The sequence below is a fragment of the Acanthopagrus latus genome, chromosome 9 (assembly GCF_904848185.1).
Source record: "Acanthopagrus latus isolate v.2019 chromosome 9, fAcaLat1.1, whole genome shotgun sequence".
In the NCBI taxonomy this organism is placed as follows: domain Eukaryota; kingdom Metazoa; phylum Chordata; class Actinopteri; order Spariformes; family Sparidae; genus Acanthopagrus; species Acanthopagrus latus.
Genome location: NC_051047.1, coordinates 929,065 through 943,028, shown reverse-complemented (window position 1 = coordinate 943,028; position 13,964 = coordinate 929,065). Strand labels below are relative to the sequence as shown.

The 13,964-nt window shown below is 40.1% G+C and overlaps 1 protein-coding gene across 3 annotated transcripts in view; it reads right to left on the bottom strand.

Moving 5' to 3' along the window:
* Window positions 1-1,761: 1,761 nt before the first annotated feature.
* The window catches only part of nup35 (nucleoporin 35), a 20,727-nt gene continuing 8,524 nt past the window's right edge, over window positions 1,762-13,964 (bottom strand). For all 3 annotated transcript variants that reach the window (XM_037110378.1, XM_037110375.1, XM_037110376.1), the window contains exons 5-9: window positions 8,090-8,198; window positions 3,422-3,491; window positions 2,376-2,504; window positions 2,122-2,253; window positions 1,762-2,024 (exon numbers count right to left, since the gene is read on the bottom strand). In XM_037110378.1, the coding sequence (XP_036966273.1) occupies window positions 1,947-2,024; window positions 2,122-2,253; window positions 2,376-2,504; window positions 3,422-3,491; window positions 8,090-8,198 (518 nt within the window). In that variant the 3' untranslated portion in view covers window positions 1,762-1,946. The remainder of the gene's footprint in view (window positions 2,025-2,121; window positions 2,254-2,375; window positions 2,505-3,421; window positions 3,492-8,089; window positions 8,199-13,964) is intronic.

The window sequence follows — 13,964 nt, the reverse complement described above, 5'->3', positions numbered from 1 at the left end:
ATAATGGCCTCGGGTGTTGTTTATTGACAAACCAGGAGCCGCCCCACGGGCTGAGACACGTTAGGAGATTAATTATTCCCACAAAGTAATGATAACCGTAAGGGTCTCCTATTATTATAGTGCATCTGGCCCCAGCTCTAAAGCGGCAGGTCGTGTCAATCATAATGTAGCGGTGAGCCATCTTTTTTTTTTTTTTTTTTTTGCCGTGAGTGATGCTAGTCCTATCTTGCAAAGTCGTATGCTTGATGCGACTAGACAAGTAGGTTGGTGAAATGTCGACTCTGGGCCTGAATGTTATCACTAATATTGATCAAGGCTGTGGTATTTTTAAAACTTCATCAAAGGGCTTTGAAACTTCGACTGACACTGCCTTACCTTTTCTGCTGGAGCAGCCACCGGAGCAATCCTCTGTTTCTCCTCTGTGTCTGTGGCACTGCATGTGGAGGCTTCAGTGTTGATTGATTGGCTGTCACTGGCTCACTTGTGCCAAGTAGCCAATCAGTGAGGGATAGGGGCGGGACATTGTTACACAACCAAGAGAGTGGTGACTTCAGGCAGAGACGGCTGCATCAGAGCCGAAGGAGCGCATTTTAAAATACATTAATTAATTTTTATCGGTTATCGGTGAAAAAAAACGGCCGATGCCGATGATCGTAAAAATGCCAAATATCGGCTGATATTATCGGCCAAGCCGATAATTGGTCGATCCCTACACTCAACATCTTATACCTTATATTACAAATTCTCATCACCTAAGATTTATCATTACTTATTTTACAGTTAACTGAGTTATAACCGGTTACAGTAAAGCCGAGATCCAAAAGTGGCTGAAGGTATGTTGATTGCTGCTGGAAGCAGTGAGTGACCCAGCTGTTTCTGTATCGTTGGCATGGAGACAAGTCCCGGTATACACGTGCTGACTAGTGACTGAATAGAATGGCCCAATTTCTATCGGGGGTTCTATCGTATCGGTGAAATGTTGCACGGATAGAAAAAAAAAGTGTGACAATGACAAAAGCATGTGCTGGGGTACTGATTTATTTTGTCCATTGGGCCGCGCTGAGCTCAGCCAGACTTTTGGCTCAGCTCACATTTCAGTGAAGTCCCTCAGACACCGACTGACAGCATGTTGTTTATTTAGATTTGTTTATTTATTTTTATTTATTCATGTAGCCACATACCGGTTTGTTGACATCCGTGTCCTCCGGTAGCTAGACCGAACTAGTCAATCCGTTGAGCGTGTGCTCAACAGGCTTTTGTAAGGCTCATGGCTCATGACAGGCTGTAACATGGACATGTACATTATGAACAGAAAAACAAAAATGCTGGAATACGTTTCTGTCTCTGCCAGTGAGGGAGTAAGCACACACTGGACGGATTGACTAGTTCGGTCTAGCTACCTGAAGACACGGATGTCAACAAACCGGTATGTAGCTACTTGCACAAACACACTGTATTAACTACTTTTTTATTCATTTTGAGTCATACACACTACAATGCTGTGTTGTAAGGTGTCTGCTGATGTTACATAACTTTTGGGGTGAGATGTGGAGCATGTTAAGAAGCATAAGTGCAAAGCACAGTGTAAAGTTCTGACCCTATGCTGTTAGCTGTCAATGCTAACTCTCCATTCACGGAGCCCTGTAATGGTTAGACCAAATGTGTTCGCGTCTTCGGTACTGGCAAGCCAAGGGTAGCTTGAGCAATGAAGCTGCATGATTAAATTGACCGAAGTTCTCCTTTAATTAAACTTCAGCATCATTAAATTCAAACTTTGGAGGAAAACTTTATTGAGACAAATACATTAAAAAATACAGATAATAAAAGGAGAGAAAAAAAGACCCTCCACTTCAGCGCACGCTCGCCCGCACACACACGCACAATCAGTTCAGCGATTCCACACTCCTCTCTGAGGCTGAAGGTACCCCATAATGCACTGTGTAATGTCACCAGCCAAACATGTACTCCATTGCCTTGGAAACAAAACTGTCGTCTTTCCTGGGTGTCTGTCTGTCTGCAACCACCTAAAGACAGACACACAGATTTGTTGCTAAAGTAAGACAAATGCCACAGTTCAGACTTTAAAGAAGACCCAAAGTGAATCCTGAGGTCACAAATCACCTGGTAGTCGCTGCCAGAGTTCCTGTAAGCAGCGCTGAGTGGTCTGATGGCTGAGCGAGGAGTGGAGGGCAAGACGGAGGAGAAGGAGGTGGAGAGAGGAGAAGGGATGGCTACACTGCTGTCCATAACACTCTGAAACAGAGAGGAAAACATCTTCACCACTGCTGAGGTCAGATTTTTCTGGTCATAATGTCATCTGATGTGGGGGGCAAATCAGATGGCAGAGAGGAGGAAGACAGTAAAAGGGAACTGACCTTCTCTATGCAGGGTTTGACTCCCACCATGATGGCATCACCAAACACTTTTCCATCTTTAGACAGAGCTTTCCTGGCCTGAAGTCTGGACTGATACTGAAGGTGCATCCAGTTACCAGGAGAAGCCATCTGTCAGTAAAACAGACATCAGTCAATTCCACAACAGCACATTTCAAAAACCTGAGCTAATGGTGTAGCTGTATTGTTCCAAGCTTTTGGATCCTACTGTAAAATAAAGTTCACTGGTCAAGGAACTTACCTCCCTCTCTTAGTATCACACACAGCAGATTCTCCAAATGGGTATAACAAGGGCACTACAGACTAATACAAACTTGGGATACACCAATATCACTTTTCCCCCTGGATACTAATTAGGTATACTGCTGTGACATCACTGCCCTCTTTTCTCCAAATCTGTATTACGCTTGCTGCATGGAACTCATTGGGATCAGTCTTATACAAGTAATGACACTCTGAATGTAACTTTAAAACATGACCAGTCAACTGTAACTGGAAACACTCATACACCTTCTTATGACTGCACATATTTTTGCTGCATTAAAATAGTTTCGTTTATGAAAATGCATGTAATAATGCCTAAACCTGAAAAGTTTAAATCTAATTATATCCTGACCTGAATACATCTAACAAACATGGTCTGTGCTCCAGGGGTACTGTGTTGTAAACAAAAATAGCGCAACAGACTCATTCAACCCCACTGCCATAAGGAACGACACAGGAAATCATTCCTACCTGGTCTATCTATCAGAACATGGCAGACCGGTGTACACATGCACAGTGTTTACGAGTGTAAAATAAATTTCACTCAACACTTTACAGATGTCACCAAAAACCAATCAATTTACAACTTTGATAAAATGTGAGCTGACTTATTCCTGAACAATTTCCCCACTGTATATTAGTTATAGCACTTATACGTTTAAATCATTGAAATAAGAAATAAATAAATCATCCTTAAAAAACAAACAAACATTAGAGTTAAAGTTAGAGATGTGAGGACTTTGGATGTGTGTGACATTCCCTACCGTGTGTTTAAGGATGTTTCCGTACTGTGCAAACTGCAGCAAGATGTATGAGGCTGAGGCTGGAGGAAAACTTTATTGAGACAAAAACATAAAAAAAAATACATATTTTAAAAGAAGAGAAAGAAAGACCCTAAAGCACTTTAAACTATTGTTTTATAGCTGACTGTGACCTGTCTACCTGTCCCTCTCAAGAAAATATGCAAAGTCACAACTTAATTCTGTATAGCAGATAATTACATAAGGGAAATTAGTCAAATCATCTTCCCAAAAATGAAATTAAATCCTGATGCAGTCTTAATACTCACAAGGTCCAGCTGTAACACACACACACACGCTTCTACAAGGTGGGACTGATCATAACAGACTTAGGATATGATTGACAGGATATGATTATCTCCAGGAATTGACCCTTCTAAAACTACACACACGCATGCATGCGGTGCCATCTCCCTGTTGAAGAAAAATCTACTTTTAACTTTTATGTAACATTACTTTCAATAGTGATATCTAAGTCATCAGAAAAAGAACCAGAGCAATTTTCAGCTTCAAACTTCAACTCTGGAAAACAAAAACTAAATGTGAAATTCACAAACATTTACTGTTAAGTCACAGGCATTTATTTTAGCACCAGTTGTTGTATATCCTGCTGGCCTAACTATATGTGTGAGACAATATGTTAAATATATTTTAGTAGCAATAAAACTCTATGTTATTGTTAAGCCAAGATGAAGTTTTATTACTTAATGAGTCTGAGGTCTGGGAGAACCAACCCTCCCTTTCGGTGAGCCTGAAGATCCCTTTGTGTTTAATACTTCTGTTATTCAAAAGTAAAATGTCTCTGACATGTTTTGTTAAGACAGAACTAGAGGGAATATGTATAAGTCCTTGGTTCTAGTGTATACTGTATGTTTAAGTTATGTTTAATCAATGGTAATTCTTTTTGCATGATAAGTGATTGTCGTATCTTTTCCTGTGGACAAAATCCCACTTTTAAGCCATAGTGAAGTTCTGGGAAAGTTAAACACAATCTCCAAACATTAAAAGCAATAGTTTAGATTAATTAAAACATTTCAGGAGTTTAGACTCATGACGTCAGTGAAGGAGTGACGCTGTCAGCCCCCCCCCCCCAGTGATTAATTACCTTTATCATTAAAGATAATTAAATAAAAGTAGTGTATCTCCCACATTCAACAAGCACAACACAATCCTGTCTCGGAGTTCTACAGGCAGTTCTTTGGACCTCCTGGCTTGGTTTTTACTCTGATATGCATTGTCAGAGGTCAGACCTTATATAGACAGCTGTGTGCCTTTCCAAATCATGTCCAATTGATTGAATTTACCACAGGTGGACTCAAGGTGGAGAAACATTGGAAAGACGATCAAGAGAAATAGGATGCACCTGAGCTAAATTTCAAGTGCCATAGCAAAGGCCTGAATACATATGTAAATGTGATATTTCAATGTTTCCTTTTTAATAAAATTTCAAAAATGTATACAATTCTGTTTCAGGTTTGTCATTATGGTACATTGAGTATAGATTGATGAGGGTAAAAACATTTTTTTAATGATCTTAGCAAAGCTACAGGGAAATACAGAAACTGCTTCAACTTGTTGCAGATTTAGCCCAATGATGTTGCAGGGACTAGTGAGTCAGCTGATATGTCGAATGTAGACAATTGGAGGTAAAAACTAATGCTGCTGAAACCAATACAGCAGATGTATGTGAGGATGTATTTGTTACAAAAGATATATCATCTGACTTGCAGAGATAAAAGTGTTTCTCCACAAGATGGGTTTGCACACTTTCACACTGGTTCGCAGTCTTAAGCATGGCTTATGGCTAGAAGTTGAGGAGTTAGATATGTCAGAGCTGCAAAAGGACTCATCCAAATGTGGCACTGGGTCTCTTCGACTACTTGTGGAAGTGATTTGTCACTGCAGACAGTGAGCAATTAATTCAGTGGACATACAATCTGCATTTACAGGGATTGGAAACATCATGTGACATTTACAGCAGGCCTCCCCCTGAGACTCAAAGTGAAGGAATCTTATGGAGGTGTATGTAGGGTCTAGCAGAAGCTTCACTATACTGAGTAAGGGAAATAGTGCCATTGGCAGATGGGAAAATGTCTGAAGTTGGGTTCTCACTTGCCATATGGATGATTTCATATGCACACAAAGTTTCTCCAAAACAGTAATTCCTCAGCTCAGATCAGCATTCCCAGCTGGATATCAAGAACATGTTAAGATCTGTCATATTGGAATAGACTGTTGTTGCCACATACAAATACACCAGGAAAACTATATTCAGCATATGCAGCCCATAAATATGGACCTTTCATGAGCTGTGGAGCAAGACTCATCTCTGTATGAGATGGAAAAGTAGAAGCTCAGATCCAACATAGGCCAGATACTCTGGGTTGCCAGGCAGAGCAGACCTGATGTAATGTTTGATGCCAGTGACTTGGCATCAGACATGAAGCAAGCTAAACTGTTACAAGACGGTTGCTCTGAACTTCCTACACCTGGGCAGTACCATGAAGATGAATGGTCATTGATGCCTCATTTGGAAATCTGTCTGACCGAGACACTCAAGGACAGGGTTTCTGCAGCTTTGAACAAGTCAAATTTAAGACCTTTTAAGACCATTTTGAACTAAATTAGGCAAAAATAAGGAAAAATGCAGTCCCTGAAATACTTTAAAAAATAACCAAATTATTTCCACTCACAGAGCAGCTTTTCATTAGTTTTTACACAATGCAAAACTGATATTTGGAGAGTAATGTAACCCTTGGTATTGCACATAAAAATTGACAGCAGTAATGCACATAGGTGACAAACAGCTATCAACATTACACACATTAACACACCTGGAGCTGGTGGCTTTCTTCATTAAGTTTTTGAATGAGTGAAAAATGAACTCTCCCCAAGTTCGTTCCCCGTGTAGTTTGACAAATCAAACAAAAGTGCTTTGAAAAAGACAGTGAAAGTCCTCCTCCCATTCTGCATGGAAGTGGTATATTTTGGGGTTTTTACTTGGTCCAGCTGCCCCACTCATTTTTTATATCCCTTCTTTTGTTGATATTAATTGAAGCCACTAACCAGGTCACTTAGCTCACTTGGGTCTTGCAGTAGCTAGCGCATTTGTGCATGCATGGTGACAAGTGACCTGTACAAGAAGAGATCTCAGACTGGCCTTCCCGTACGTTAATCAGGTGGCATAGATTCGACTTGGCCTTTCGGAGATCCATTCATTCATTAATTTTCCTGCCGCTTACTCTAAAAAAGAAATTAGAATGTCATGCAATCTACCCACACTACCTTTGCGATCTACCGGTCAATCGCAATCCGACATATTGGGCACCCCTGCACTAAAGTCAATTAAGTCCTCACTGAGAAAATACTAAATCTGGAAATAAGCATCATCAAAGAAATTGTCCAAACTCAAAAGGTTGAGCATGTTGTTTGGTCCCATCCAAAAAATCAACTTGCAGACTGCATTAGGGGAGGCATTTCTGTTCTCCAGTTGCTTAAGGCGCTCAGTGAAGGACATTGGAAAATTCTCTGAGCAAAAGGTTGCAACTCATGTTGTAGTAATGTTCTGTTGGTCACAAAAGAAGGTCAAAAAGGTTTTTTTAAGAGAGTGAGTTTGTTATGTCACAGGCATTTGTATATTACACTGGTGTGCTGTGCACCAATCAGCCACAATATTAAAATTATCGATGACGTGAAAAACTTTGATCATCTCATCACAATGTGATGTTCTGCTGGGAAACTTTGGGTGCTGACATTCATGTTAATGCCACTTGACACAAACCACCCAACACTGTTGTGGTAGTACATCCCCCTAATCACAACAATACTACCCAAGGGCAGTGGCCCCCCAGCAGGACAATGTGCCCTGACACACTGCAAACACTGCTCAGGAACAGCTCGAGGAACACAATAAAGGGCTCAAGATGTTGACTGGGCCTCCAAATTCCCCAGATCCCCATCTGATTAAGCATCTGTAAGATGTGCTCAAGCAGGTCTGATCCATTGAGGCCCCACCCCCCAACATATAATACATACAATACAGGACACCCTCAGAAGTCTTCAGTCCCTGTCTTGACAGGTCAGAGCTGCTTTGGCTACACAACAGGAACTTTCACAATATAAGGCAGATGGTCATAATGTTATGCCTGATCAGTGTATATCCTGCTGGTATAATAACATGTGTGAGATAATATATTATCATCAAATATTTTTTAAGAGAAAACAGAAACTTTTATCATGACATCTGAGGAAGTGACACTGTTCATAATTGTGTTTATGGTGAACATGATGGATGTTAATAAAGCAGTTGTTGAAGAGAAAAAGAGAGTGTTTCTTGTTGTGTAACATTTACTTTATAGAAGTGGGCCCCTATCTGAGACCATAACTTAGATAATAACGTAAGACAGATTTTATTCTATATTGCTCCAATATTTATTTGGGCTTTTGTCATACTAAAGGTGTTATGTGTAATGTCTAAATTGCCATCCATATAAGGTACCTTTATCAGTTACTGGGGTTCTCTCTTTAACATCTTTAATCTAACTATCCATGTTGCTGTCACTGAGTTTTTCGCCATCTAGTGTTGCCACCATGGAAAAAAAAAATGTGGTTGCCAGATTTGTCCATAAATACCCAAAGACAGTGACCCAGGTCTGGTCCAACTGATCGTCAGATGACAGAGACTCTCCTTGACTGTAGAAGGGATCCACCTGAGCTGGAGACAGGCACACCTGTTGCACACCTGAAGAAAGAGATATGTAGACAGCAGTGATCAGTCGACTGAACCTTGAGTCAGGTGGGTCTGGGAAAATAATCACAGTTGGGCAATGAGTGACAAAGCATTGTTACCTGGGGAGTCACGTCTGGTCTGATGGTAATATGGCGATTACATGTTAATGGACGGGATTAAAACTGTTTTATACTCAATTCTGATTGGCTGCAGGGTGTCCATTAATCACTGATATATGGACACCTACAAAGTAGAGTGCAGTCAGTCAGTCCTTCAATGCCTTATCCTCTGAACACCACAGAATGGCGACTGTAACACACAAGCTGAAGAAAGTACCGCGGTGGTGGACGGACTGGAGCCACGGCCACCGCCGTGGTCGTCGGTGTCTTCTCTGTGACACCGACACGATGACCGCGGACAGACTGGAGCCACAGCTCCGCACAGCGATGGAGTGGCAGTGCAAGGAGGGATCCCGGAGGAGCTACACAACAGCAGTGGCATGAGCTAAGGAAAAGCTGCAAGAGTTCCGAAGATCTTTGATTAAGAACAGAGAAAATATAGAGAAGCAAACTTGGTAGGAATGTTCTGATATAGCCTGTGTTTTTAGTTAGCTACTGATGTTTTCGTTTGCCTTTATTCTTACAAGTAAGGCAGTGTAATAATGTGAGAATAGGGCCCTTAAACGTGAATGGCCTAAGCAATCCAATTAAAAGAGGAAAAGTAATGGCGTAGATGGGGAGAAAAAAAAATTCAAGTGATGTATTTACAAGAAACACATCTACCCCAGCAAGAACACAATAAACTGAGGAAATCTGGATTTAAAAATGCCTTTTTTAGCTCTTTAAAGAAAGGTCCAAAGAGAGGAGTCGCCATATTAATTTCCAACTCTGTCAGTTTTGAAGTCATAAAAGAAATAAACGACAAAGAACGGAGATGTGCAATTGTAAAAGGGGAATTGGATAACAATCTAGTTAGTTTGGTCAATGTCTATGCGCCACCTAACTCTGATGGAATGTTTTTGAAATTATTGTTTGAGATCAACACCATTGAAACTGAAGGAATTCTAATATGTGCAGGGGATTTCAACTTAATTTTGAATGCTAAACTGGACACAACTAATAACAAGAGAAATAAGACTCATCTGTCAAAACTTGTCAGAACCTCTAGTTGAATTTGGGATGTTTGATGTTTGGAGAGAACTCCATCCGTTAGAGAGGGACTACACACATTATAAGGCAGATAGATGACATTCTAAGTCAAGAGGCTGAGAAAAAACTAAGATTCATCTAACAGACCTTCTAAGAATCAGGCTCTACAGCAACTAAATATTTAGCAAGAAGGCTTAAGGTCCAGCAAGCTTCTCACACAATACATAAGATTAGAGACCCCTTAATGAAACTACTATTTGAACCTGAAGAAATAGAAAGGGTTTTTAAAGATTGCCATGAAAACTTGTACACCCAACCCACAGCAAATGAAGAGTGTGAAAGAGATTTCCTTGATTCATTGGACTTACCGCCTATTGCAGAGGAGCAAAATAGAAAACTAATTTCCAGCATCTCAAAAAAGCAACTAGAAGCTGCAATTAACAGAATAAAATCAAACGGAACATCAGGCACTGATGGATTCCCCAGCGAGTGGTATAAAACATTTATAGAGGAGTTAATTCTGCTACTTCTGAATTCTTTCAATCTGACACTGACAGAGGGCAAACTGCCCCCCTCATAATTCCAAAGCAAGGAGAAAATAAAGAACTTTGTGAACCCATTTACATTCTAAATGTGGATTATAAGATCTTTATTTCAATAATTTCCAAACGATTCGAACATTTTGTGTCTGACTAGATAGATCAGTCAGGTTTTATTACAGGCAGACAGACCCAGGATAACATTAGACGTATCCTCCACATAATAGATTATTTCCAACGACAGGACCTGAGAGCAGTACCAGTGAGCCTTGATGCAGAGAAGGCCTTTAACTGTGTTAATTGGAAATTTCTGTACCAGGTTTTGGGGAAACTATGGATTCAAGAACAGATAATACAGTGTATCCAAGTCCTCTACCAAAAATCTACAGCGAGGATAAAAATTAATGGACACCTAACTGACAGATGTGTCTTACAGCGAGGAACTTGTCAAGGATATTGAACCGCTGGCACAAATGATCAGACAAAATAACAACTTAAAAGGAATCCATACAGGAAAGCAGGGAGCATCTCATAGGGCTCTTCACTGAGAATGTTATTGTGGTTCTCCAAGACCCGAATAGGACATTTCCTAATCTGATGTTGATATTAGAGGATTATGGTAGATACTCAGGATATAAATTAAACATAGCAAAAACACAAATTCTTACGTTGAACTATTCCCCAAGCCGAGAAATTAGAGAAAAATATAAAATCAACTAGAATTCCAAAGTAGTTAAATATCTGGCTGTTTTATTGGCAAAAGATCACATCAAAACATCTGAAATAAATTACAATAAAATTAATAATAATATGGTCAGCCTTTAACATGGACTTTAAGAGACGAATTGAGGTCATAAAAAATTAATGTGGTACCGAGAGCTTTTCCAATCCATCCCTCAGATGATTCCAGAAACACAATTCAGATACTGGGACAAACTTATATCTAGATTTATCTGGGCCAGAAAGAGACCAAGGGTCAGGTATAAGACACTTCAACTACCAAAAGAAAAGGGAGGGCTGTCCTTTCTTAATCTGAAACAATACTTTTATGCAGCTCAAGTAAAGTTCCTGGTTTGTACATGCTGCCCTCTATATCAGGCAAGATGGAAAGACATAGAGGCCAAGATGGAAAGTTTCCAGATTTAGGCATTATTAGGGGACATAGGAAATGACTTGGCTCAACAAAGCAAAAACGAAATTATTAAACAAATACTGGTTATTTGGAACAAGATGTTAAAAGAATACACCATGGAGGGAGACATCAAATTATTAATTTGGCCCGCTCTGGATTCCAGATTTCAACCAGGAATCAGTGATGCTGGATTCAGATGATGGTGGGACAGGGGCATTACAGCGGTATGCAAATTAACCCACAGAGGGCTCTTAAAAAGTTTTGGAGGGTTACAAAAAGAATTTGGACTGAAAAACAAAAAATTCTTCTGATACCTACAAACAAGAGATTACTATGATAAAAGAATCAAACCATCATTGTCCAGAGAGGGCAATACAGTGATAGATACTCTGACTGAAGCCTATAAACAAAAAATAGAAAAATTATTTCTAAAATTCCTCAAGGTCTTCAGAAACAGAATGGGAACAACACAAGATACAAGACGAGATAGGACGACTGGCGTTCTACGTGGTGTGCACAGCATTCATCTACAAGTTCAAAGAAGTGGAGAATATTCGGCTGGAAAAACCTGATTATTTTTTTCATTACACCTCTTATGAAAAGCAAATTTTCTCAATCAGCCGTTTTTAGACATGGTACCAAGCTGCCAATTTACCCGTCCTTTTGGCAGCTCGGTCCGCGGAGGCCGGCAAATTGGTGGTCTGTTTTGGTCCGCTGATTTTCAGCCTCAGAAGGTACAATTATTTCCACCTGGCCTGCTATCTAAAAACGGCCTCTGCGTGAGATGGGCAAAGGTGTCAATGAACTGTACCGTTGTGCGACCCACAGCCGGGGAGTTTCAAAACCAAGAAACAGCTGATCACAGCAGTCAGTCCATCACTTCATCCGCAGACATTAAGATGAGCAAATGGACAGCTGCTGAGATCCAGGAGATGCAGCGTCTCCTCGGTCTCTGTGGCTGTTTGGTTGTGTTAGCTTGTTGCTGTGTCGGCAAGCTAAGAAAGGTCCCTATTTTCAAATTAAAAACCCCCCACTAAGAACCCAGTTCTAAACTCCAATGGGATGCAATGTAAAGCTCTTATTTTGAAGACAAATTCATTGTGATTGTTCACAGCCCAACTTCGAGCTTCATGTCACGTCACATGCATAGGTGTGATTGGCAAAGGACGAAAAAGCAGAAAAATATACGGCTCCAATATGTCTCTCTTTACATTTATTTTGTTGGCTTCAGCTAAGAAAGAAATAGTTTGCGCCACACGTCCAAAAGTCTTAGAACACAGTGTTTCCCCTAGATTTTATTGTAGTATCTGTGCTGAGTCGCTAACCTAGCAACACTAGAGGAGGCCAGGGGAATGCACCCCCGGAAGAAAATTATGAAAAATAACCCTTTAAATGGTGACTACTGGTGAGATTTTTGAAAAAATTTCATTTCCAGGATTTCAGAATAAGAATCTAAGACATAAGACAAAATAGTGTAGAAGTTGACATTGCTGCTCGAAAATATGTTAACCTCTTGAACTTTTTTTTTTTACCATATTTTATTTATCATAATATTTTTTTATGGAAACAGAATCGGTTTCAGAAGTCAGTGGGCCACATGTCATGGAAGCTATTGAGAAAAAAACATCACAATTTCTGCATATAATTATACGTATAAAGTAGAGGAAGCACTTAAAAAGCAATTATTTTGTATTAATATATTTATGCCAAGTTATTTAATGATGGTCCCTAAATCAGTCTCCAGCGACTGTTGCAGCCTTTGAATAGGGTGACGAGGATTTCAGTCACTCAACTTAAACAGTGACTTGTAGAAATTATACATATAGCAGTAATGACAATAATAATTGATTTCAAGATGACTTAGGGTGTAGTGCTTTCACTGTGTGCAACTTAAATTCACCATTCGCCCATGATATTAAACCTACAAAAATCATCCCCTGAACTTAATCTAAGCAAACCTTCCTCAGCATAAGCTAACTGAAACTACAACATCAATCTGTTTGTGTGTTGCATTGATATCAGCTTTGACTTTGGACTTTGCGCAAGTCTCTGTTATGGTCGCTGCCAGTTTATTAGCTTGCTAACAAAATAGTATGTAATGCCGCTTTTCCACCAAAATTAGTGGGTCTACACTGGTTTCTAAAAAACACAGATCAACCTGCTAAAATTTGACTACTGACCCCATTCCCAATTCCCGCAGGTAAGATGGACTGTCTACGAAAACTCGCTTCGAAGGCCTCAAAGCCTGGCGCTCTTCCTGGGGGCTTGCAATAGACCAGGGGCGCCCAAACTTTTTTAGCTTGTGAGCTACTTTTAAAATGACCAGGTCAAAATGATCCACCTACATTAAAAAATACCAAACATCTATTTATGAATACATATACAGCTTGTACTTTTTATAACACAATGTATAACTGATATTTAGAGAGTAATGTAACCCTTGGGAGCTGGGAGCTGGTGGTGGTCTTCATAAAGTATTTGAATGACTGAAAAATGATGTTTTTAAAGTCCCGAAACAAGGAGTCAGCGAAGGCCTCTTTTATCATCTCTCCATCTTGGAAGGACTTCTTATGCTTAATGATAGAGTGATTAACCCTTAACGATGCTTCGGTGGCGGCCTTTGCTTGTGAATTCCGCTGTGTGAAAAACAACTGTTGTCCGATTAAATGTGATTTTAGTTCCCTCACCTTTCTCTTTCTCAGCTCATTTTGTGGGGGGAAGTCAGTGTCGTACTTTTAATGACCAGTTTGAAATTGCCTCTCAACATCCCCTTCGGAATAGCGATGGTAGACAAATCAGACAAACGCACTTCGAAAAAGACATAGTGAAAAGTCCTCCTCCCACTTATTGTTTTTATATCCCTTCTCATTATTAACAATTGAAGCCGCTAACCAGGTCACTTAGCTCGCTTGTGTCTTGCAGAAGCTAGAGCGTTTGTGCATGCATGGTGACCCATGAC